This window comes from Argopecten irradians, chromosome 4, assembly GCF_041381155.1.
Source record: "Argopecten irradians isolate NY chromosome 4, Ai_NY, whole genome shotgun sequence".
Classification (NCBI taxonomy): domain Eukaryota; kingdom Metazoa; phylum Mollusca; class Bivalvia; order Pectinida; family Pectinidae; genus Argopecten; species Argopecten irradians.
Genome location: NC_091137.1, coordinates 6,074,229 through 6,099,804, shown reverse-complemented (window position 1 = coordinate 6,099,804; position 25,576 = coordinate 6,074,229). Strand labels below are relative to the sequence as shown.

Sequence of the window (25,576 nt, the reverse complement as noted above, 5' to 3'; positions counted from 1 at the left end):
TTTATTAAACATATTTGGAACACAAACGTGTCCTATATAAACCAATTATCGTTATTAATTGATGATAGGAAAAGATTTAATATCTTAAGCGACAAACGACACATAACAATGACGTCATTTTGGAATTGCACAGTTCCGGTGTAAAATGGAGCAGACGCCATGCCTTCCACATGTGGCGGTCACTTCTAGTGGTGCTGTAGCTAGAAGAAATAACTCACCACGTGTTTCTAATGGGTCAAATTCCATAAAATATGAGGATTTTAACTTTCAATTCATTTCCGAGGAGAGCAAGTACGAGAAACTGACGAAAATTGGACAAGGTACTTTCGGGTACGCAAGCTGAACTACATGCATTTCATCACAAATAAATTTTACATTTTTGGAATCCTAATATGGATTTTATAATGTTACTTGTATTTAAACTAAGGATTTAAACAAAGACTATTATCAAGTACAGAATAATTATTTTGAATTTCTTTCCATTCAACCACCTCCTTTAATTGTTTATACATGTATGTAAAATAAATAGATCTACATGTACACAATGTTTGGCAGAATACACAAGCTAGGCTTATGTACCATTATTCTGTGAAAGTCAAGATAATAGGTCTCTTAATTGATTAGCTATCAGTTTTGATAACTAATGTCAAGTAATCAGACTGTTTTTGTAACAGGATTGAACTGACTGTTGTCCATATATGTATACCTTAATCGTACATAGTGGTGATACAGTCACCTTCTAGCTTCGCGTTGGGGGAATTTCCTTTAAGCTCATTCGGTAGACTGATGGACAAGTTAGTGTGGGGTAGCGGGTTCGAGTCTGACTGGCAGTACACTACATATACTCTCACCCTGTTACATTTCGTGCCGTAGATCACTCTAAGTAAAAGCTATACAAGACTGAGAGGCTTCGTTGAGGTTGCATGGTCTATGCTCGGGGGCGAACATGTTTGAAAAGGGGGTAGTGCATGTAGCAGCCAACTGTACAAAGGAGGAATTCCGGGATCCCTTTACCTCAGTTGGTAGAACGGACCAGTAAATTGGGATTGTGGGTTCGAGCCCTGCTCGCAGCACACTACTCTCACCCTGTCATACTATTTATATATAGACCAAAAGGCCTATATTGTGACTCTTTGATTTAAAAGCATGCTAAATACCTACTGTTCAGTTGATAATCTTTAACTTTGATAACTCATTAGGTTGTTTAGAGGTTCTGTGTTGGAACCCCTGTCTGTCTGTTTCCTTTTCTCTCCAGTACGTTATACCCACTATGTCTGTTTAGGTTAATTTTTATTTTAAGGACATGGAGACAAAGAAAAACAGTAGTTGGATTGGACTGGAGAAGGTCATCAAAACTGGTTACCAAGATGCTTCATTGGTACAGTTAGTGTTGGGATGTCTAGGTTCAATACAGTCTGCAATGGTCTCACTTATAACAATATAGATTGAAGCCCAAATACTTTGCAAAGGTAGTAACAAATTGAGTTAAAGAATACTCTGTCAGTGCAATGATCCATCAATCAATCCTAGTTAGCTATTCCTTTCTTGAAGACACATCGGGGACACTAGGTATAGCACGGCTATGAGTATTTTAGTTGTGCTACAATTCTTAAACATGAGAGGAGAACATTTATATAGAGAAGCCAGCTGTGGGGTTCATTTGGAAATATTTGACCCTTCAAACACATGATGGATGTACTTTTTACTAAGCTAATAATTATATAATTTTGGAATTGTTGATAGTGAAGGGTTTCTATACAGGAGTGTTCCTATGGATCTTTTTGGTAAAAAATCATGAGAGGAGAGGTATATCTAAAGCATCATGACACTATTCACTATTTGGATAGTAGAATTGTTGTGTGCTATTTTGCTACATCATATGATAATTGTTATATAATCACAATGTATAATTTAGTTATTTACATACATATAGGAGAGAGATTGTTGTGTCTGCACTCTTAGTGAAAATTGATTTTTAAAGAGAAAATTGATTTATATATATATATATATTATACAGAAAAAATAATCTTCACATTGTCCGGTGTAATAATATAGAAAAAAAATGCACAAATGACGAAGTCTTCGTTAAGCATTAGCGCTTTCACTTTATCTTCAGATGCTCAACTGTAGTTACATGGTAACAATAACAACAACAATACATGATGACGTCATAGGTTTGTTGACGTCACAATATATAAAGGGGAGGTAAGTCTTAAATTAGACTATTTAGTTTAGGTTTAAATAATTTGATAAAATACTTTTCTTTCTCTTTTCTTTCTAAAGTAGTGTCTGTGTACATTTTATCAAATTATTTAAACCTAAACTAAATAGTCTAATTTAAGACTTACCTCCCCTTTATATATTGTGACGTCAACAAACCTATGACGTCATCATGTATTGTTGTTGTTATTGTTACCATGTAACTACAGTTGAGCATCTGAAGATAAAGTGAAAGCGCTAATGCTTATCGAAGACTTCGTCGTTTGTGCATTTTTTTCTATATATATATATATATATAAAGTTTGTGTAACCTCAGTTTAACATACTCAAAATGCTTGATGTGCATAGTCCACAGCCTAGCCAATTTTTACTGATGTTTTAACAAGAGAAGAAAAAAACATGTTTATGCTCTTCATAAGATAGAACTCCTATAGACAGTTCATCAATCGATACTTCGACTATTTGTGGTACATGGCTCTTTGTTTGTTTCAATACCTTCATGTCCCAACAAGAGTTGTGTTTCTAAGGTGACATTCCCTGTATGTCTGACCTTATCATTGGGTTTCTCTCGCTGTGGTGATCAAATGATGTCTTAGTTGATCAGTGAAGATCTGAAGTATATTACCATCTCTTGACTGATCAAGTACATAGTTCCAGTGATCAACTGACAATATGTTTTTACTTGTCTCTCAGCTGATTGACTGACAGCCAGAATGTATTCATCTTTCAGCTGATTGACTAACAGCCAGAATGTTTTCATCTCTCAGCTGATTGAATGACAGCCAGAATGTATTCATCTCTCAGCTGATGACTAACAGCTAGAATATATTCATCTGTCAGCTTAATGACTGACAGTCCAAATATATCCATTTCTAAGCTAATTGACTAATCAGCTAATCGGAATATCTGGTAGTGTCTTGACAGATCAAGTGACAAGAGTTAATCTCAGTCTCTTAAATGATCAATTCATAGTATGATAAACTCAAATCTTTTGAGAGATACAGTTTCAGTTTTGGTATCTGTACTGTGTAATAGAGTGCACGATTTGATATAAATATATTACTGCTACTACCAGGGATCAAACTCGGGACCTCTGGGTTACTAGTCTAACGCTCAACCAATCAAGCTACAGAGAAGTTCTCTCCAGCTGAGTAGTATATTGCAATGAAGGGGAAAACATTTGTGCTAAAGTTTCCAGGTGTTAACAGCGATACTTGTTAGGCATGGGTGCATGTCTGGGTATTTTTCCTACAAGTCCCTTGGAAGGGCCATTTTAACAGAGCGCATTATTTGATATAAAAATAATCACTGCCTCTGTCAGGGATCAAACATAAGACCTCTGGGTTACTAGTTTGACGTTCATCTGACCGTGTTAAAGAGAAATTAACTCCTTATTTTCGTGATATACAGATTTCCGATTGAAATGAAACATCTTTGGCACTGTTCTTCTTATAAACTTATCTTACCTGGATGTCACTGGCACCAGCATATTTGGCCAGTATTGCCATGATTCCGGATTATACAAGTATTAAATACTTAGTCTATAAATCAGTGCAGAAAAGTCATACAATAAGACTGGAATACACAGGAATCCTGCACTTGGAATAGGGAGAAAACATCGTCGGAGACTCTCGGGTGATCACACTACACTACACTACACTACACTTTGAATGAAAATGAGTGAATTTAATGCTTCTGGTCATTATTTGTCAGAAAGTGTAGATAGGGTTTAAGATCTTACTTATAAAGTAAACAATGCCACTTGCTTTGTGAGGAATTAGCAGAAAGTACCTTCCTTGAGTTATGAATATTAAAGTTCAAAATTTGATCATATGTAATATCATGGTATATACCGTCCTTAATTAAATATGTGATTTTATTTGTTCTTCTTGTGTCTTTATAAAGGTGCAAATCACAAAATTTGACAATGTTTTGGCAACACTGTTGGAAATCTTTTGCCTCATATATGTATATATATAGAGCATCTAAATTGGTTAATTTACTCAAAACATTATAAAGCATATGCATGTTACGTACAACAAAAATTTGTAATTCCAATGATTAAAAGATGGAAGTTTAAAAATATTTAATTCTTTTCATTTTAGGGAGGTGTTCAAAGCTATAGATAGGAAAAGCAGAAGACTTGTGGCTATGAAGAAAGTTTTGATGGAAAATGAGAAAGAAGGGGTAAGTTGCAACTTTTAAGTCTTTCTTTGTCTTTAATGGGTTGCCGGGCATTGTCTTCAAAATACCAAAACTCTGCTATATTGAAATAACTAAATGAAATAATTATACATTTTTTGCATGACCACCTTGTGCAAGGAAATCCATAGTTTAATGTTTCCTCAGGTCTTGCAGAAGGACAAGCAGTTTAACAAATCTGATGAGTCATTATCAGAAATGTTCCATATCCAATATCTAGAAAAACTTTTCTGATAATGATTCTTATATATTAATCCAAAGGTCAAAGCTACTGTATTTACAGGTTGTTTAACATCAACAGTTAATATTAACAAGCTGAAGGGGATAAAAAAAAAGACAGTAAAACTAAAATGACAGAGCTGTTATACACTCTTTAACGTTAGCTAATGTTAATTAAAAATGGATCGGTTGATGCTATCTGAATATTTTGATAACATGTAATTCATAAACAATTTCTGATTCCCATTACTCATGAAAAGGTTATAACACATTGGACTGCATCTTCACATTAACCTATATAGAAGTCCAACTTGGCCTCATATTCTATTAAGGTTATGACACCTTGAACTGCATCTAACTATAACCTATACAGAAGTCCTATTTGGCCTAATTTCATTTTGTTTGTTAAGTTTTATGGCCCATCGACAACTAAGGTCATTTAAAGGCAGAGGCTTCATATCCCCGATAAGGTTTTGACACATTGGACTGCATCTACCCATTAACCTTTATAGAAGTCCAATTGGGCTTCATATCATAATAAGGTTTTGACACATGGAACTGCATCTACCCATTAACTTATATTGAAGTCCAATTTGGCCTTATATCCCAATAAGGTTATGACACATTGAACTGCATCTACCCATTAACTTATATTGAAGTCCAATTCGGCCTTATATCCCAATAAGGTTATGACACATTGAACTGCATCTACCCATTAACCTATATTGAAGTCCTATTTGGACTTATATCCTAATAAGGTTATGACACATTGAACTGCATCTACCAATTAACCTATATTGAAGTCCTATTTGGCCTCATATCCTAATCGTAAGGTTATGCACATAAGTTATGACACATTGAACTGCATCTGGACAACCCATTAACCATTACTATATTGTCCAATTGTCCAATTTGGCCTTATATCTTAATATTACATAATGAACTGCATCTACCTTTTAGCCTATAGATATAGAAGTCCTTTTTCTTGCTAAGCTTTCATATTAGGGCTTCCATTCTATATCAAATTCCACATAAAAAATATTTCACAATTGCATGTTTTGCCTTTCCTGAACATTAAGTTTTTACAATTAAAACTAACTAAATAAATAACCACTCAATCGACAGGCTCTGTACGTAGCATTAACCTCGATCTGTATCTGTATTCATCTGTCCATAAGGAAAGGATGATTTCTAGTTATCTGTTTTTAGTTTGGTTCTGCTGCCTCAAAAGGAAGAATTTTATTTAAAGCTAACTGTAACAGCACAGAAAGATTATTCTAAATAAATACCTGTTATACACATCAACATGTTTAGAATATGACATGATAAATAGGTTCATACAACATGCATACAAGATTATTAATGCAATTATTACATAATATATAGAGACTACATGGTAAGTATCATATAATAAAAGGTTTATTTTGGTGGGAGACTTGAAAAAGTGCAAGTAATTTTTCGGTTTCGCTCGAAGCAAGACGGTTTCGCTCGAAGCAAGACGCTTCGTTGATGTGTAGGAAACAATTTATTCACTAAACCGAATGAGTCTGTACTCCTTTTTACTACTGTGGGAAACATGACAAGCGCATTCGTAAACAGTACCAGTAATTTTATTCAGTGCGTAATACACTGAAACAATGTGAAAATGCTGAGAAAAAAAACCAATTGTTAACCATCAAAGAGTTACTTTACAATACATACCTTACCATGAGCTAAGAAAAAGATGACACTGTACAAGATTTTCAAGATCGTAAAAATGATATCATTTCAGTGAATGTCGCTTCCCGTTTTAGCAAGACCAAATGATGTTTCATTCACTGGAAGGTTAAAGTTTGGGGTAACGTCTGAAAATGTTCCATCAGATGTGGAACAAATTTACATGATCATATTGAAAAATGAAGTGTTCAAGCACTTGTATTGATGGATAAAGCACAAGTTTATCCGGCAGTAGTTATCCAACAGTAGTTATGTATCCATAAATATGTTTAGCAGTTGCAGGATAAAGATATAAATAGAACTGAATGTAAGATTACATACATGAAGTCATTCCTTTCATAGCATTCCTTCTTATTTCAGTTTCCAATCACTGCTTTGAGAGAAATAAAAATTCTGCAGCTACTACAACATGAAAATGTCCTAAATCTGGTAGAAATATGCAGGACTAAAGGTGTGTATATATAGTTTATTTTGTAAATTTACTCTGAATCTTAATTTGTGTATTCTGTTGCTGCCATCACCATACATACATGTACTTCATGATATGCATTGACAATATTAATTTGGCACCGTCTTGTTGTATGGCCTGACAGGCTAGTGATAAAGTTTATGTCACGGCAAATTCACAGGGGGCCAACTCAATGAAAATGGATGTTGTCATACATTTTTTTGTATTTGGAGGATGGACTGATGAGTATATATGACAGTCATGTGATTTTTTTCAAAAAATACGAGATTTGAAAAATTATTAAAAAATCGGGATATTTACTGTTTTATAGTAAATATCCCGATTTTTTAATAATTTTTCAAATCTCGTATTTTTTGAAAAAAATCACATGACTGTCATATATACTCATCAGTCCATCCTCCAAATACAAAAAAATGTATGACAACATCCATTTTCATTGAGTTGGCCCCCTGTGGGCAAATTTTCCTTTATGTGCTGTATTTTTTATACTCATGAATCAAGAAGATATTTCAGTATGTTATTCATCACTAAAAGTTTACTTCATTTTTAGCCCACCATCATCAGATGATGGGCTATTGAAATCTCCTTTCGTCAGTGGTCCATGGTCCGGCGTCCGGCATCCGGCGTCTGTTTAATGTCCATAAACAATGCTTGTTACCGCTATTTCATGAGAACTACTACACGAATATTTCTCAAATTTCATATGTAGGTTCCCCTAGGGCCCTAGGAGTGTCATGCTGATATTCTGACTGATTCGAAAAATAATATGGCCGCCAGGTAGCCATCTTAGATTTTGGCAATTGATGTTTGTTACAGCTATTTCTCAGAATGTACTGAAGGCCCCCAGGGATCTATCTCAAATTTTATGTATAAGTTCCCCTAGGGCCTAAGAAGTATCATGCGGATTTTTCAGACTAATCGGAAAAACAATATGGCCGCAAGGCAGCCATCTTGGATTTTGGCAGTTGATTTGTATGTTCCCCTAGGCCCTAGTTGTGCATATTATGATTTGGGACTGACCAAGCAGCCATCTTTGATTTTGATATTGAAATTTTTTTATCTCTAATTCTCAGATTTTATTATGTAGTATGTTTGAAAAAGTTTGAAATGCAGAGAAAAGACCCCTCTTTCCATGGTCAGCCATAAATTATTCTTTGGTGGGCGCCTAGATCCCTCTTGGATCTATTGTATATGTAGGTCTTCCTAGAACCCTACTTTTACATATTGTATTTGGAACCGATCAGTCAACAAGATGGCCGACAGTCAGCCATATTGGAATTTGATAGTTGAAATTTGAAATCATTATTTCTCAGAAAGTACTGAAGGGATCTTTGCCTTTTTGGCAGTATTGCCAAAAATCATTTCCAGCTCTTATTTGTACTAATTTAAAACCTATGCACTGTTAATATTGTAAATTTCAAAATATGGCTAATTTTTTATGATGAATAAAATGTTAAATTCTCTTCATGATGGATTCTGGCATATATAACTTGAAGTAAACAGAATCTTGCCATTGGAATTCTTACGGTTTGTGCATGGTATTTCAAATTATTGATGGTCCACTATAGAACTTGATGCTGTTTTACCAAAATCTATGAAATATTATGATGAAAATAACTGTATTAAAGGCCCAATGTACCTCAGGACTTATATGATGATATTAATGTCCTCAATAGATTGTCATATAAACCATATTGCAGTTATATGTGTGTAGATTCGTGAAAACTGGTTTGACAACCAACATACAAATCATTTTCTGTCCCTGTATCAATAGCAAAGGCTGCCTCACTATGGCTTTTTCCACAATTAGAACATGAGGTCAATCTGTGAACGTTGTGGGACCATTGGTACTAGAATATGGATTTTGCTCAGATGACCTCAACCATCATTGAATATCATTCTGTATTGACCAATGAAGACCGGTTTTACAACATGTCTATAACATATTTAGGTTCTGCAGATAGGATGTTAAAGGATTTGACCTGCTGCCCCTCTGCATGATTGTCTCTAAAGGAATCTTGTCTTTCCTCACTTTTGGCCTGAATTAAGTTTAAAGTTCGCCCCTGTGAGAAGGCTCTGGGTTCTGTCTCATGGCCAAGGTACACCATAAAAGTGGTAGGGTCTGCTCCTGTGTAGCATTCTGCGTAAAGGGAGTGGCATGACAGATTTTAGCTGTTGTCAGTGTAATGTGACTGGCCGGGTGGAATGTGCTATTCTGTGTATTTAGTGGCATTCTTCATTGAGATAGCTTTATAGTAAAGTAAGAGTCCCACTATTTCAAGTAAATAAAACACAAATATACCACAGCCTCCCAAAACCAACAGACCATTCATATATGCAACACATTGCAAACGAATGGCCAAAGAGAATGAACATTGTTGCTGCCATGCTAGGATTTTGTTAATGTTTGAATTTCAGATTGATCAATCCAAAGACAATGTATCTTTTTGGTGATCCTTAAAGTCATTTGAGCATAAACCTGATCAAATAATAGCAAAACCGTTAACTGATGATTTTAATCACATGGACCTACTGCAACATTTTCTCCCTTGTAATCAAATTTTGCATATGCTGTGGGGACGTAGAAACGCATAGTAGAGCAATATGACTATGAATTGTGAAATTAAACAGCTGCATACAGTAGTTAGGCATGAAAACACGAAATTACTTCACCATGAAATAATTTGCTTTACAGTAGCTCAGACCTATTGGTTACATGCAGTCTCTTGTTTCCAGCCACCCCATACAACAGAGGAATGAGTACTTTCTACATGGTGTCAGACTTTGCTGAACATGACCTGGCAGGACTCCTCAGCAACACCCATGTGCGATTCAGCCTTGGAGAAATCAAAAAGATTATGCAACAATTATTAAATGGACTATATTTCATTCACCAAAATAAGATTTTGCACAGGGACTTAAAAGCTGCAAACATACTCATAACTAAGCATGGCGTGTTAAAACTGGCAGATTTTGGTCTTGCTCGTGCTTGGAGCCAACCTCAAAGAAGCAATCAGAACAAATACACCAATCGTGTAGTGACCCTGTGGTACCGCCCTCCTGAGTTGTTACTAGGAGAGAGGAATTATGGACCAATCATTGACCTTTGGGGTGCTGGTTGTATTATGGCCGAGTTGTGGACTCGAACCCCAATCATGCAAGGAAAGACAGAACAGAATCAGATGTTCCTGATTTGCCAGCTGTGTGGCTCCATTACCACTGACGTCTGGCCCAATGTGGATAAGTATGACCTGTTCACTCAGATGGAGCTACCGACAGGTCAAAAACGCAAAGTCAAGGAAAGACTCAAGGCTTATGTAAAAGACCAATATGCTCTTGATCTCATTGACAAACTACTTGTACTGAATCCTGCCAAACGATATGACGCAGACACCGCCCTGAATCATGATTTCTTCTGGACTGAGCCGGAGCCAACAGACCTGGCCAAAACTCTATCCAAGCACACCACTTCCATGTTTGAATACCTGGCGCCACCCAGAAGAGGCATCCAACAAGGTCAGCGCCCTCACCAGCCGAACATGCACAGACCAATACACAATAATGACCAGCATTTTGATCAGGTGTACTAATCATGATAAAGTTTTGATCTAAAAGTATAAATTTGTAGGTCAGTGATTCCAGCCTCTAGTCAGATTTATAATTACATGCATTATGTGCTGACAATGATTATTGACTGGTGCTTTCACAGTGTGGTGCTTAGTGTTTAATAAAAGAACTCAGGATTGTGTTTAGTAATTTACACAGCTACTATGTCCACTTAATTACCATATCCAAAATTAAACCATTCCCTTTTTAGCTCGCCTATTCGAAGAATAGGGGGAGCTAATGTTGTCAGCCCGGCGTCGGCGTCCCATTTCACGTTAAAGTTTTTGAGCAAGTTTCTGTTTCGTCAATTGTTTAAGCTTAAGTCATCATAAATGTTTATGATTTTATTTTCCTAATGTGTATGGATGCTGAACGTGATAATACAACCAATTTGGGGGCCTTTAGGGGGTTTTTGAGTCTGTTAATTTGTCATATTTCCATGTTAAAGTTTTTGAGCAAGTTTCTATTTTGTCAATTGTTTAAGCATAAGTCATCATAAATGTTTATGATTTTATTTTCCTAATGTGTATGGATGCTGAACGTGATAATACAACCAATTTGGGGCCCTTTAGGGGGTTTTCGAGTCTGTTAATTTGTCATATTTCCAGTCTGTTAATTTGTCATATTTCCATGTTTAAATAGTAAATACTTGAACATCAACTTCTTCTGAATAGGCGAGCTTTGCTGTTCTCCAACAGCTCTTGTTTTTCAAATACTTAGTTCATAATTTCTTATTGTATTATATAAAAAGTTACAGTATGAAGTTATGTTATGTTATTTGGTCCGTTTTGTTGCCCAGAATATTTATTGATGTTTAACTTTTTTATTTTTATTTTTTCCTTCATCTTTAACTCAGAGTTAATCACAAGCGAATTACAAATGAACCACAACTGCAATCTGGGAATTTTGAAATGCCAAATATTTGTTTTGGGATTCTGATTAAAAATACTACTCCTCTTTAATTACCAGAACATTATCACTTAACTGTGAATCTTTACAGAACAAACTTTCCATTTCCATTTTCATTGGTCAATAATCGGCTTTCTGACAATCAACTTTCATATTAAATGATTTCTGTATAATTCAGTCTGACAACAGATCAACAGTCAATCTTTTTCTGCTAGAGTGTAATTATATTCTGTGTTTTTCTTTCTTTTTATCTGCTACTCTTCCATTTGTTCACCACAGTTAATACAAAATTTTTGTTCAATGGTTATTCTGTTATCATGCAAGAAACTTAAGATGCTGAAATGATGTTATCTAATGTTTGTATAATTTTCTTTTTTTCCTATGGAAGCCAGACATTTCATTCAGTGTTAGTGCTGTTTCAATGCAAGGTTGTAACAGTGTGCGTGGTATGTCATTTATGAGTTTTTGTTATTCATTACGTAATTTTTCAGGTGATATTCATATTATCAATAGTTGCTCGAAAAGGTACTATTACACATCCTTGCATACAGAAGCCTGTTAGTGCCACATGAGGTAAACACTTTTATTTCGTAATTAGGACTTAGTTACCTTGTAATTAGGACTTAGTTATATCGTAATTGACACTTAGTAACCTCGTCTTTACGACTAAGTAACCATGTCAAATACCTCGTAATTATGGCTTAGTTATATTGTTATTACCACTTAGTAACCTCGTCATAACGACTAAGTAACCATGTCATTACGACTTAGTAACCTCGTAATCACCACTAAATTATCTCGTAAGTAAGACTTAGCTATATCATAATTACGACTTGGTAACCTCGTAATTACGACTAAGTACCCTCGTTTTAACGACTTAGATATATCATAATTACGACTTACTTGTGTCGTAATTGTGACTTAGTTGCTTTGTAATTACGGCTTAGTTACCTTGTATTTTTGACTTAGTTATATTATAATTACGACTTAGTTGCCTCATAGTTACGACTTAGTAAACTCGTAATTGCTACTTAGTTACCATGTAGGTTTACACTTTATGGCACTAACAGGTGTCTGTTACCTGATATTCATGCGGCAGCCGCAGTTGTATCACCAAAATCATTATTATTGAAACATTCCGGGATATTTATCCCTATTAAGTTTCTACTACTACATTGTAGTCTGATGATAAAAAAGAAGTAGCGACGTCTATTGTATTGCATTAAGAATTGAAACACGATCCCGACTTCAAAATCTGTTGTAAATATCATGATTTGCACTGATCTCTATGGCATTTCTATGTTGTTGACATAACCGTATAGCCGGCTATTTTCAGGGGTCTATTTATAAAATATTGTGACTTTTGACAGAAACTGAAATAAATTTCGGATCAGTTCTTACTGTCATTATTTCATGGATAACATTTTCACGACCCCAACAATTATGAAATCCTCCCCACAGATAATGACCAGCTTTACGGTAAATTAATGGGTTTTTATTATTACAACAATTAACGTGTTTATACTGATTTAATTCATTTGTATTAATTGTACATACGTTATTGTTATATTCTGATTTCTGCAAATTTAATCATTTTGCACATATTTTGATACAGACGCCACATTTTGTTATTGCTATTATCACAATTGTCATTGATTGTTTCTACTTACGTAAAATACATACAACCGATGGTGCTTTCAAATGTTTACATTACTCTTGATAGTTCCATGGATCTATGTTTTGACTTTGTTGAATTAAACTGTTAAAATAGACAGCGTGTGTGTGGTCTTCATCGGTTGTATTTCTAGATCATCCAGTTTTGTATACTGTATAGATGGGTTTTTTTAGTTGCGGAGATTCATTTTCGCTTTATTTGCGGTCAAGTTAATTTTCCGATCTTAAATGCCGCGAATACAATGGAAAGGTGGACAAGACTGATAACCTGTATAGCGTATTACTGTTAAATGCGCCAACATTTCTACCCGCTAAAATCTATCTTAGGCTATTACAAAGTTACCGTAATAATAAGCATCATTATGAATATTGTTGGTTTATATTTTTGTTTTTTTTTTTTTTTTTTTTTTGAAAAATTTAAATCAAATTTCGGACATCGTTCTTTTGTCTATTTATCTGACATCTTGCTCTAGCTTTTTAATCGACCTCGTGTGCAACTTTTTTACAATGAAAGATTAGGTTATATAATAAAGAGTGAAAATCGGTTACAGAAAGAGACTGCAGAAATCTATTTCTCTGGGGAAAAAACACATTTTAATTACGAATATCGTTTTATTCGCTGATAGGCCGCTGTTTCGAAATCTTCAAAGTTCGTCACTATAGTTGTTATATTTTAATTACTGTTTATTTTTTATCAGAATTGTAAAACATTTATATAGAAACAGAAGCAGAGGTTATGTTTCTCTTTATTTCTGTTGTTATGCTGTATGCAATGTTATCACTTTAGATGAGTTAACACTACTACGACACCCAGGGTCCCCAGAACCCCTGGAAGTTTAACGGGTTGGCTGCAGGGTCTGGGTCGGGGTATCGACATGGTACGGCTGTTCTATTCGCCTCCTCCAGCATCCCTAGTAGTTTCCTTGAAATGTCGGGGTAGACATTGGACAAGTCATCCATTTCATTAGGATCTCTGCTCAGATCAAATAACCACAGATTCTGTGTCGGCTCTCCGCCGCTTCCACGCTTTGCTTCTAAACCGGAACATTCTCCCGGAACCCAACTTCCATTCCCTTTCAAATAAACGTATCGAAATTTTCGTATGAGTATAAAAGTAAAGAAACTCAAGCAAATGATAAGAGTGCACACGCAATACATTCTCAATTATTTTTGTTAAGGTACATTGTTAGTGTTGGTTGTATCGGGATATAGTTTCCCATAGGACATACTTCATACGATTTTAATTAAATAATTGAGCAACGGTTATAAAATATTGTGAACTAATGATTTTCAAAAAAGATTATGCCTACCTGGATTTCCGGTTATAACTTTCCATTGTTTCCATCTGAGTGCAGCCCTCACTCTGGTATCAAACGTATCCTTATACACTCGCTCTCCAATCGGGGCTGTAACAGGGTCGATGTTATGTAGAATAGTATCTCTTGCGCTAGCGCTGCCCTCGCTATAGTTGGTGACGTTTTGGACGAATAATAAGAATTGTGGTAATTCGTAATAAGAACGAAGTCAATATTGTGTATGTATTGGTCATTTATATGAAATAAATAGAGGTTACACAATGAGTGGATGTTGAATATGGAATTTATTCCACACGAGTGAGTTATTTTTTAAAAGTTACATAAGACACGTGCTTTAGCGATTGTCTTTAGTAACTTTTTAAAAATAACTTACGAGTGTGGAACAAATTCAATAGTCATCAACCACGAGTAGTCTGACCTGTTTCTACCACAATTATATTCGTTTTAGCCGATAGAAATACGGCAGGGATACGGTAACGTGTATTTACCGAAATATGCAAATAAGGTGTAGTAATATTTTCATCAGCAAAAAGACACTAATTAGTATTCAAAAGTCATCGTTTGATAAAGATTCCATCGATATCAAATTCTTCTAACTGGGAGAGAGGGTGAGATAATACTCATTTAACGTCTTATTGAGTTCAAATCTTCATAGTTGCTTCCAGAAAATAAAACTCAATGTCGGACTACATGTATAAATATGAAAGCTTAAGCACGACACTACATCGTCTATTCATCAATTTCGTTTGATACACATTAAATCTACGAAACTCATCAGAGAAATTCTTATCCGTCAAAATGTATTATTAGTAGTAAAGGTCAATTTAACATGTATGAAAATGTCACGTACATTTATATTTTGACAAAACGACCAAGGCGCATGCGCTTTCCAACAGCAGTTTTGGACGTCAAGCGGCGATCGCAACATAGAATGACGTCATTTGATTATTGATGACGTTGATAATGACATGACACTGAGAAATAAGTTGTTCGATCAAAGTTCACCGTGTCAGCCAATCAGAATGCGTACAGAGTTTACACCACGTGATATATATTATTAAAAACTGTCTATATAAATGTAATCTAATAATAAAAATGACATTATCACAACAATTCATTAAAACTTTTTGTTTATGAAAATTAATCAAAATGTCTCTTATGAGCGTCTGATACCATACTTTTTAGTATGAAGAAATATTTAGAAATATGTTTTATCCATATATATAAACAAAGTTATATTGTAAAGAAAATTAATCAGACACATGATGCCTTTTAAGTGAAACAATGTCAAAAAGAATTATGTAATATTTAATGAAAGTTCTTTGGCAACATACACTCTGTAGATCAAATCATCCTAAAAGCTGGATCTTTCATTAACGCCTGTAAATCCTTAGAACATTACCTTAACATTTTCCATTGGTCAACACCATCCAGTGGTAGTGTATCATTGAGGGAGCCTCCGGCCAAGTTCACGAGTGTAGGGTACCAATCAGAGACGTGCATTAAATCATTGGATACCACCTGCCTCCGCCCCAATATGTCACCATGGACAAAGGCCACCCCTCTGATACCACCCTCCCAAAGCGAGCCTTTAAACCCTCTTAGTGGCCAGTTGCTGCCTCCGCCTTGCTTCACGAGTCCCCCATTGTCTTGAAATGACAGAGATTGGTAAAGATGAGCTCCCATATATTTCAGTTTTCATCTTCTACAATATAATTTTCCTGGTTATTTAAGTTGTGAACATGAATACTAATGTCAGTACCAAATATATCATATACATGTATCACAATGGATTAGTTATTTAAATGGTGTGGATTATTTCAAAACAATAATTTACCTCATTAATTACAAATTAATTACCTATAATGCAAATTGTTTTACCAGCTTATCATTAGCACAAGACTCATACCTGATACAACCCAGAAACATAAAAAAATGAAATATGTTCGTAACGGACGGATTGAAAATACACAGGAGCCCATCTGTAAGCATATGGAGTAAGTACAACAACACCTGATGATTATGACGTCGCCATTTAATGTGAGTTTCGTGACATAATAATCACCGGATTGTGGGACTAATCGACGCTAAATTGCACTTTACAAACGTCATTTTGGGATCCCGGAACCCCCGCATTGTGTAGCTCAAAATGACTTTTTTATTGACATTTTTTTCAAGACATTGATCATTTATATGCACATTACATTAAGTCTGTAATTTTGCTACGCTGAAAAAGTCGGGGGTTTTATGGATGATTTTGAAGATTAAGTAGGAAATAGAACAAAAATTCATTCACAATGCCAACTTTGTAAAATACATTTAGCTGCTCCAACATGTAAATTTTTCAATACTTACACAATGATTTTGTATTAATTACCTGTAGAAAAGATGAGGAGCGTATTGTTCCATAACCCTTTATCTTGAAATGCTGACACAATTTTCCCGATAGCTTGGTCCATGGCGATTACCATACCTTAACAGACATGTAATAGAATATACTGTTTGTTATGTGACAAAAAGCGTTTGGCAAATTATTTAAAATACCCTGTAAAACACATTACTATTTCAAAGTTAGTTAAATTGTATAGGCGAATAAAAACAAAAAACAAAGAAGGTATGAAATGAGCATGGGATGAACAACATTGACAATAACATTTGTCAAAGAAATATCAAAATTCGTTTTTAGTGCAATTATGTTTATGTTACATTTGTACCTTCAAAACTTTCAAGGTTTAGCTATATCGAAAAATAGCATCACGACTTTAGAATGTCAAATTAACCTTTTGTGTTTCCTGAAAAATGTACTGCTAATACAATGCGGTTTAAAGTTGACAATGTACGATAAACATATGCATTTGATATTAAAAAAGAAAATGAGTATTTTTCGCTAAATTCGTTTCTGAGACAACCCTTTGCGTTTCTAAAGACGGTCAGTCGCTATATTGTTTTAAAGTCCCATTATGTTTTCGTAATATATATTACCAAATTTCGTCAAATGATAGATATCTAGAGTTGATATCCTTATGGCGATATTTCTTAATTAAAAATGTCGTAGTTAATCGGGATTGTAGCAATGATAGAGAACTCCGTTGTTACGCTCTGTTGGTGCCACAGTCTACATGTAGGTAAATATCGCTTTTGACCCAAGGTATGTTTGTCAACTGATAGATATTGACAGACGACGCTAATGAATTGTCATCTTATTATCGTCGTGTCTTTAAATGATTCTCTTTAAACATTAATTAAAATCCTACTTAAAATCTTTCAATCCTTTAAAAACTATAAGCAGATATTGTTCATGTGAAAATAGTTAGGAAGTTAACCATGGAAAGTGCATTACTTGGAAATAACTTTATAAGTAAGTATTAAGCGAACAAACAGTTTTGCACGAGACCATACAATGCACTCTAGATCTACACTGGTACATGTAAGAGCGAAGCGGGTACGCGAGCTCGATTAAGAGGCAACTGAGGTTATCTTCTTAGTACTACTTCGCTCTTTTGTAGTTTTGGCGTACAAGTGCGTGTTTAAAGTCGTCAGAATGGAGTATACACTTCTACTGAAATGGTGTGTTTTTATTTTGGAAAGAAGAACAAGTTTTGTTAGGATGAACGTTGTAACACATTGAATAAATCTAAACATGTTCTAAATTTCCCCGTGGTGTCACTGGGAATTACTTGGTGAGCATCCGGGTACGTACAGGCACATAGGTTGTTTTCAGACATGCACATTTACGTATTCTATTTATATATATATATGATATGCATTTTTGTCGAAACTGTACATAATTAAACAAATTTAAGTAAAGATAAATTCATACGGATCATCGATGTTTAGTTTGAAGCATTCATAAAAACAAAATGGGACCCTAACTCCGCTTTGATACAACGCGTCTACCGACCCCTATATAAAGAGCGTCAACACAAACGTGTAATCAGTCGAACGCTCGCTGTTCACGGTGTAACAACTAACACCCGACCGACAGGGGCATGTCTCATAAACAATTTCTGAATAATAAGTGCACTATTTTGTTTTTTTAAATCTCAATTGAATTTTTTAATATGCATTGTCAGCTTTAACGGAAATCTTACATATTTCTTCCTATAAGTAACTGAAATTTATTGATATTGCGTGAAAGTGAAAGAGTAACATTATAAAAATATGTTTGAGATTATGTATCATAACATACCGGCATATATTTTACGTGGACCGTAGAGGTAAGCTAAGTTTTCAAGATATTCCTTTGGCACCTGTAGCGGTGTGTGCATGGCTTGTAGTGCGAGGTACATGAACAGGGGCTGGGAATATAAAGTTGGCAAAATTACGCCAAACAATATCATCACATCGACAAATGCCATTAAATGTGATACGATAGCAGATGGACTTGAGTCGACATACATAATGCAATATTGATTCAGTATTAACAATAACATGCATCGTAAATGATTTTGATTTGTCCCTTTTCTGACCTATGACCTTTTATCTGCATGTGTCATCAATGTAATAGTGAATGGAAAAAAAAATCACTGATTTATTTGAGTTATATCGACCTTTTAAACAGAACACAAAACACCAGTATACAATGTAAGTATTTTTGATTGAAAACCTTTGTTGGGTCGTGTTTGCTGACGATGTCCATTGCTCGGTCTCTGTAGAGTTCTGTGGAGTAGGTCCTAGAAGTATTAAACGGATCAAATCCATCCCGGAAGTCCGTACCACATTCATCCGGCTTCCCCTTTAATACCATTCCACATGACCTATGGCTATAGTGATCTTCGCTTCCAGTCAGAAATCCTATAAAGAGGGAAGTTTTCAAACTTTAGCCCTTATAGTTGATATTAGAAGTATCTTTAACTTGTTAACAAGGAATGTGAATTGAATTTGAACTTGAACAAATTTATATTAATTATTACTATTTCAAAATGAAATTTAGAAGGAATTCACTCCTTGAGGTTAATTACACATGTAGGCTATTCAACTAGATATAGGCATGTCAAAACAATAACCAACCGTAGTGCGTATCGAATCCTCGATTTAATGGCAGGAACTCTTTCCTGTAGAAGCCCAGATGCCATTTGCCCACAGCATGCGTGGAATACCCAGCATCTTGAAGTTTATTGGCTAGTGTTGGAATGTTGAGAGGCAGACCGTTCGGCTGCGCGTTTTTGATGTCGCCATGTTGCAAGCCCGTGTGTATCTGGAAAGAATTGCAATTTGTAAGACATATGCTACTGTAATGGACGAATCTATATGTGACATAAATACATACTTCATTTAAGATTTAAAAATATATGAACGACTGTTACTAATAAAAGATTTAGATACAGACTTGTATTAATAATTAATTTTTATTTGTTTTCATAGTAAATCCAACTCTCCGATTGGCAGATTCTTTTTCTTGATATACTATGAAGAAAAAAATCCGAGAATGGCGCGAAAATCCGACGTAATCATGACGTCACAATAGAGACGTCGGCGTTGCGTATTGGTTTAGAAAAAAGAATCCATTGGAAAATCAAAAGAACCATACGTTTAAACGTACATTATGTTATCAAGTAGTCTGAAAAATTGATAATAAGCATTGATGTAACTATACTGAGCGCCGATGAAAACGCAACACTTTTTAATTGAATATTTTTCAATTAAATTTTTTGTTCATATCAAACAAATTAATTATGTAAAACTTTGAACACCTTACCTATGTATACAATAATGATTCTCATGACTGAATTTGCTCTCGGGTCGTGAAGCGGTCGATTGTTGAAAAAAGTACCTATCTGCACGTGCACTCGGTATCAATGCGCGCTTGTTCTACTCATTACACGTGTATAGTCATTGTGGATAGGAAGACTGTTTTCTACATTCAGATTTTGAAAACGCCGTTTAGTTTGGAAAACGATGCCACGACTTACGGATACCTAGCGTCACGAAGTAAGGAATATGTTGGCAGGCGTACTTCCGCGGCGTGAAATTGCGCGTAGAATGGGATGTTCGCCTTCTACTATTGTGAGACTTCATCAGCGGAACGTTCAAACGGGTTCTCTGAATGATAGACCGCGCCCTGGGAGGCAACGAGTGACATCAGATCGACAGGACCATTACATCCGGGTCACCGTTCTCCGTGACCGCTCCTAAACTGCCTCCCAAACGGCCAGAACAACGATAGGTATCAATGGAAGCCGAATTTCGGTTTATACTGTCCGCCGACGTTTGAGTAGCGCCGGATTGAAAGCCTGTAGATCCTTCCGTGCGAACATGTTGACACAACGTCGACGTCAAAATCGCCTGACGTGGACCCGGAGGCATAGACGTTGGCTCATGCGCCAATGGAGACGCGTAGCGTTCACGGATGAATCCCGCTTCCATCTCCGTAATTGTGACGGTAGAATTCGCGTGTGTAGACGACGGGGAGAGCTTTCATAGATTAGTGCGTCCGCGAATGCGACCGTTGGGGTGGTGGCAGTGTCATGGTGTGGGGAGGGATATCCTTCGACCGCAAGACGCCCCTTGTTATCGTGGACGGTAATCTGACGGTACGGCTTTACATCGACGAAGTCCAACAAACTACTGTTGTACTGTTCTTTCGTAATCATCCCGACGTCGACATTTTACAGCAAGACAATGCTTGTGCGCACTCCGCAAGGTAGACCACTTACTTCATTAATCAACAGAGCATTCAACCACTGCCCTGGCCTGCCTTCTCCCCTGACCTCAGTCCGATTAGACACTTGTGGGACCATTTAGGTCAAGCTGTGAAACGACGTCAGCAACAACCGCAAAATCGACATGAATTTGAAATTGCTCTTCAGGAGGAGTGGGGGGAACATTCAGCCAGTTAGAATTCAGCGTCTGGTTCGGTCCATGCCACGTAGGTGTCGTGCTTGTGTGGAGGCAAATGGCCACATCGGATATTGAAATTGTGAAAATGAATTTGGGAGGGGAGGGGGATGGGTAGCGTTGAAACGTTTGTCTCATTCCCATTCACGGGCAATCTAAACTAACTCACTGGTAGGGAACGACTCTCGAAATGTATACCTTTGTAATGAAATAAGGATTTTTTCTGTAAATTTTTTGTGACCATTAAATTATGCATATAACAGTGTTGCGTTTTCATCGGCGCTCAGTATATTTTTTTAACTTCATAGAGTTATGAAATCAGTTTTGTTTGCACACTTTTGTGAGACAGTTTGCAAACAAAATTTCACACTGTATTATAAATATGATCCCGTTAGCATGCAGTCGATTAACTCATCTGAGCCGATGAAATAGAATGGATACATATTTACATGATTATTTACTTTAATTTACTTAAAAGAGACAATTCACTCAGGCTAATTCTATTAGATAACCAAGAAGCGAAATATGACATAAATGTATTGTTCTACATTTCTTATGAAACATATAACATAAGATATTGACAAATGCCACGTCATTGTTAAGTATTTTAAGCAGGTACAATATGTACGCTGTACCTATACTCGAGTCAAAGTCAAGCACGTTAAAGAAATGAATTACGTAACCACTGAGGAGGTGATAAAATGATTTTTAGGCAAGATAATTCACCTTATAAGGTAAACACACTACTTTCAGAGCGATTTGAGCAGTTCTAGACAAAAGTTGCATTACTCTACGAGCAAGGGACCGGGTTCGGCATACAAGATGATCGACCACATGGTGTAATGGTGGAGAGCGACCAAGTTTGAACAATTTCACAAGCATTTCACCACCATGGGCTTTTCTGGCATATCACAGTAAGACCGACTGATCTTATTTCCATTAGAACTGGGGTTTTTCCTATACATGTACACAGTTTAATGTTATCTTAGACTGAATTGTCCTTTAAACGATGAATTAAAGGAAACACTTCGAGTGCAAAATCACATTATTTTCTACTTTTACTTTGATTTCTGGATACTAAGCATATTACTAAGTAGTATTTCTCTTATATTGTAATCATTCGCATTGACGCTTTACAGTTTGCGGACATTTGTTTGGGACATTGTTAGTGAGGTATGGATTGCTAGTGGTACTATAATATAATTTGAATAAGAATAACATATAAAGTTCTATTCATTGTCAAGACTCAATTTGACATCTGTGTGAATACATGCGGAAATCACGTAACTGTCAGGATGATCGTTATCTTTACCTGATAACGTCCAGATAGAAGTTGACTACGTGTCGGCGTGGACAGTGGCTGTACATAGTAGTTCTCTAATACCACACCTCCATCAGCAAGCCTGTTCAGGTTAGGGGTTCGAATGTTAGATCCGTGGTAACCAATGTCGTTGTACCCATAGTCATCAGCCAGGATAAACAGAATATTTGGTTTTTGTTTCTTACAAAAGACAGAACAAAAGAAAACAATGTATATGATGAGAGCGTGTATAACGTAGGCCATGGTGACTTTGTAGGTTATTCAATAGTCTTATCTTTTATTAGAGGTCACATGACAATCACGTGACGGGCGATCACATGCAAATACAATTTCGAGTAGTATATATTTTACAGGTTAATTACCATTAAATGCAATATGACCACGACTGGAGCTCTCATGGTTGATATCCATTATCAGTTTCAATGGGCTGGTTACACACAAACAATGCGTGCTATTCTCTATACCTTAACGTTTGCTCAGGCGTGCCTCCATTCTGTCGGTATCCAGAATGATCCTGAGAAATTCTAAACTACTGCATGGACCTACAGTTTTGTGACTGTCATTGTTTTTGTCAGCTACCACAGTTGGCCTGTCTTTAGAAATCATCCTGATAGTGAATTACTTTTGCATGCGATCTATTTTGTAGTTGGCCGATAGAATGAGTGAGCGGTTTATAAAATGTCAGCAATCTTGTACGACACACGATCGTAAGTTTGGTATAGATATAGAAGTGTCCAGCTTATTCATTACCGAAAATTCGGTTATGTTGGCGTCGCATAAGTTTTGCGTTTTTGTATCAAAGTATGATACTTAAAATTGGTCTTTAAAAGTAAATATTCTTGAGGAGCCATCATGACAAGACGAAAACTCTATCAAGAAATTTCGTCGCTTTTGTTGTTTTTGTTATATATTTTGTTTTACTCCTTTTAACTCACAAATATTTCACTTGCTTTAGAGGATAGTTCTTGTTTCCCGATGAATAACAATTACATTTCATCAAGTCAGATGGATAGTTTGAAAGTTTTCATGAGTGTGAAGCACGAGTGGAAAAAAATTGTCCGGACAACTCCTCCAAACTACTGAACCGATTTCAAAGTAACTTAGCAGTATTGTAGGGGGCATGTGTAGATACTCATGTTTTCTGTCAATTTGGTTATTGTGGTAACCAGGTCACTATATACAGGTTAATTTTGTCCGGACAACTCTTACACTACTGGGTCATTTTCGATGTAGCTTGACAGTATTGTTAGGGACTATGTGTAGATGGGTAAGTAGGTTTTTGTTTGTCGAAAGTTTGGTTATCATGGTAACCAGGTCACTATATACAGGTTAATTTTGTCCGGACAACTCTTACATTACTGGGTCATTTTCAATGTAGCTTGACAGTATTGTTAGGGAATATGTGTAGATGGGTAAGTAGGTTTTTGTTTGTCGAAAGTTTGGTTATCATGGTAACCAGGTCACTATATACAGGTTAATTTTGTCCGGACAACTCTTACACTACTGGGTCATTTTCAATGTAGCTTGACAGTATTGTTAGGGAATATGTGTAGATGGGTAAGTAGGTTTTTGTTTGTCGAAAGTTTGGTTATCATGGTAACCAGGTCACTATGTACAGGTTAATTTTGTCCGGACAACTCTTACACTACTGGGTCATTTTTGATGTAGCTTGACAGTATTGTTAGGGACTATGTGTAGATGGGTAAGTAGGTTTTTGTTTGTCGAAAGTTTGGTTATCATGGTAACCAGGTCACTATATACAGGTTAATTTTGTCCGGACAACTCTTACACTACTGGGTCATTTTCAATGTAGCTTGACAGTATTGTTAGGGAATATGTGTAGATGGGTAAGTAGGTTTTTGTTTGTCGAAAGTTTGGTTATCATGGTAACCAGGTCACTATGTACAGGTTAATTTTGTCCGGACAACTCTTACACTACTGGGTCATTTTTGATGTAGCTTGACAGTATTGTTAGGGACTATGTGTAGATGGGTAAGTAGGTTTTTGTTTGTCGAAAGTTTGGTTATCATGGTAACCAGGTCACTATGTACAGGTTAATTTTGTCCGGACAACTCTTACACTACTGGGTCATTTTTGATGTAGCTTGACAGTATTGTTAGGGACTATGTGTAGATGGGTAAGTAGGTTTTTGTTTGTCGAAAGTTTGGTTGCCATGGTAACCAGGTCACTATACACTTTACTATAATATTGTTCGTTGTATCAAGTATGTTGATGACATTATCGAATAACATATCTCTAGTTTCAAAAACCTTGCAACATTGAATTAAGAAGTGAACTATTACATTACTGTCTTGTTGTCCACATAGTTTACACATCACAATTTCGTTGACTTATACAAATGACAGCCATATCGTCTCTGCCCATTTCCAGATGTTCCTTGGATGTTTTTCGCCAACTTGCCACAATGGGTGCAATGTAAGGCTGGTTTGAATATCTGAGTAGACACTAGGTTCATGCCGCTCACTCAGTATTGTTCCTCCTGGATGAAGTGAATTACCTTTGTCACATTTTTTTTCCAATTTAATTTCCTAGTCGTGTCTCCATAATGAAAGAAATCGTCATACTTCTTATGCAGCCTAACGATATCTGGAACAAATCCTGACGTCATGTTTCATTATTGACGATATCGCACATGCGAGCATTAAGAATACGCTTCTATAGAAATTTCGGATCTCCTCTACCAAAATATTAGTTTATACTTGTCAACGAGGGACTGAATATCCCATAGGCCTAAGGACTGAGTTGTCACACACGATGGAGAGTCGAATTCGAACCGTTGTCATATCCTAGCTACTTTTCGTTGAAGTATTTCCATGTCGGACCATGATGTTGTCACAGTGTAAAAAACGCTGTTGTTTTATTTTATGCAAATATATACAAAATGAATTTTAACCTTATAAATAGTTGAATTAAAAAGTACAATTTCGTAATGAAATACAAAATTTTACATTAGTAGACTTCGGAAAAGTTATTGTCATAAAGGTTTTATTAACGTTTCTTTATTAGATAGTTATTACCTGTATGTTGTCACTGGTACATATATATGACACAAATAGATTTATTTTC

The 25,576-nt window shown here is 35.9% G+C and overlaps 2 protein-coding genes across 3 annotated transcripts; one reads left to right on the top strand and one right to left on the bottom strand.

Annotated features, from left to right (window-relative positions):
• The first annotated feature begins 108 nt into the window (after positions 1–108).
• Positions 109–13,120, top strand: LOC138320443 (cyclin-dependent kinase 9-like). Of its 2 annotated transcripts, none has more exons than XM_069263406.1 (4): positions 109–330; positions 4,326–4,407; positions 6,718–6,808; positions 9,563–13,120. In XM_069263406.1, the coding sequence occupies exons 1-4, from the start codon at positions 146–148 to the stop codon at positions 10,414–10,416; spliced, it is 1,212 nt and encodes a 403-aa protein (XP_069119507.1). In that variant the 5' UTR covers positions 109–145; the 3' UTR covers positions 10,417–13,120. The 2 variants fall into 2 exon arrangements, with proteins under 2 accessions (XP_069119507.1, XP_069119508.1); XM_069263407.1 differs by having other exon boundaries at positions 181–320.
• Positions 13,121–13,743: 623 nt separating this feature from the next.
• On the bottom strand, positions 13,744–22,843 carry LOC138320441 (arylsulfatase B-like). Its single transcript, XM_069263405.1, has 8 exons — positions 22,481–22,843; positions 19,342–19,528; positions 18,938–19,125; positions 18,521–18,629; positions 16,709–16,804; positions 15,734–15,980; positions 14,326–14,477; positions 13,744–14,088 (listed from the first exon to the last, which is right to left on the bottom strand). The coding sequence occupies exons 1-8, from the start codon at positions 22,730–22,732 to the stop codon at positions 13,817–13,819; spliced, it is 1,503 nt and encodes a 500-aa protein (XP_069119506.1). The 5' UTR covers positions 22,733–22,843; the 3' UTR covers positions 13,744–13,816.
• Positions 22,844–25,576: the final 2,733 nt, after the last annotated feature.

Bases quoted from the DNA above. Each gene is read 5' to 3' on its own strand.
- LOC138320443 (XM_069263406.1), top strand. From the start codon at position 146: ATGGAGCAGACGCCATGCCTTCCACATGTGGCGGTCACTTCTAGTGGT. The intron at 331-4,325 runs GTACGCAAGCTG...TTTTCATTTTAG, and splicing joins ATTGGACAAGGTACTTTCGG to GGAGGTGTTCAAAGCTATAG. The intron at 4,408-6,717 runs GTAAGTTGCAAC...TTCTTATTTCAG, and splicing joins TGGAAAATGAGAAAGAAGGG to TTTCCAATCACTGCTTTGAG.
- LOC138320441 (XM_069263405.1), bottom strand. From the start codon at position 22,732: ATGGCCTACGTTATACACGCTCTCATCATATACATTGTTTTCTTTTGT. The intron at 15,981-16,708 runs GTAATTAATACA...TGTCATTTCAAG, and splicing joins GCTCCTCATCTTTTCTACAG to ACAATGGGGGACTCGTGAAG. The intron at 14,089-14,325 runs GTAGGCATAATC...TTTATTTGAAAG, and splicing joins AGTTATAACCGGAAATCCAG to GGAATGGAAGTTGGGTTCCG.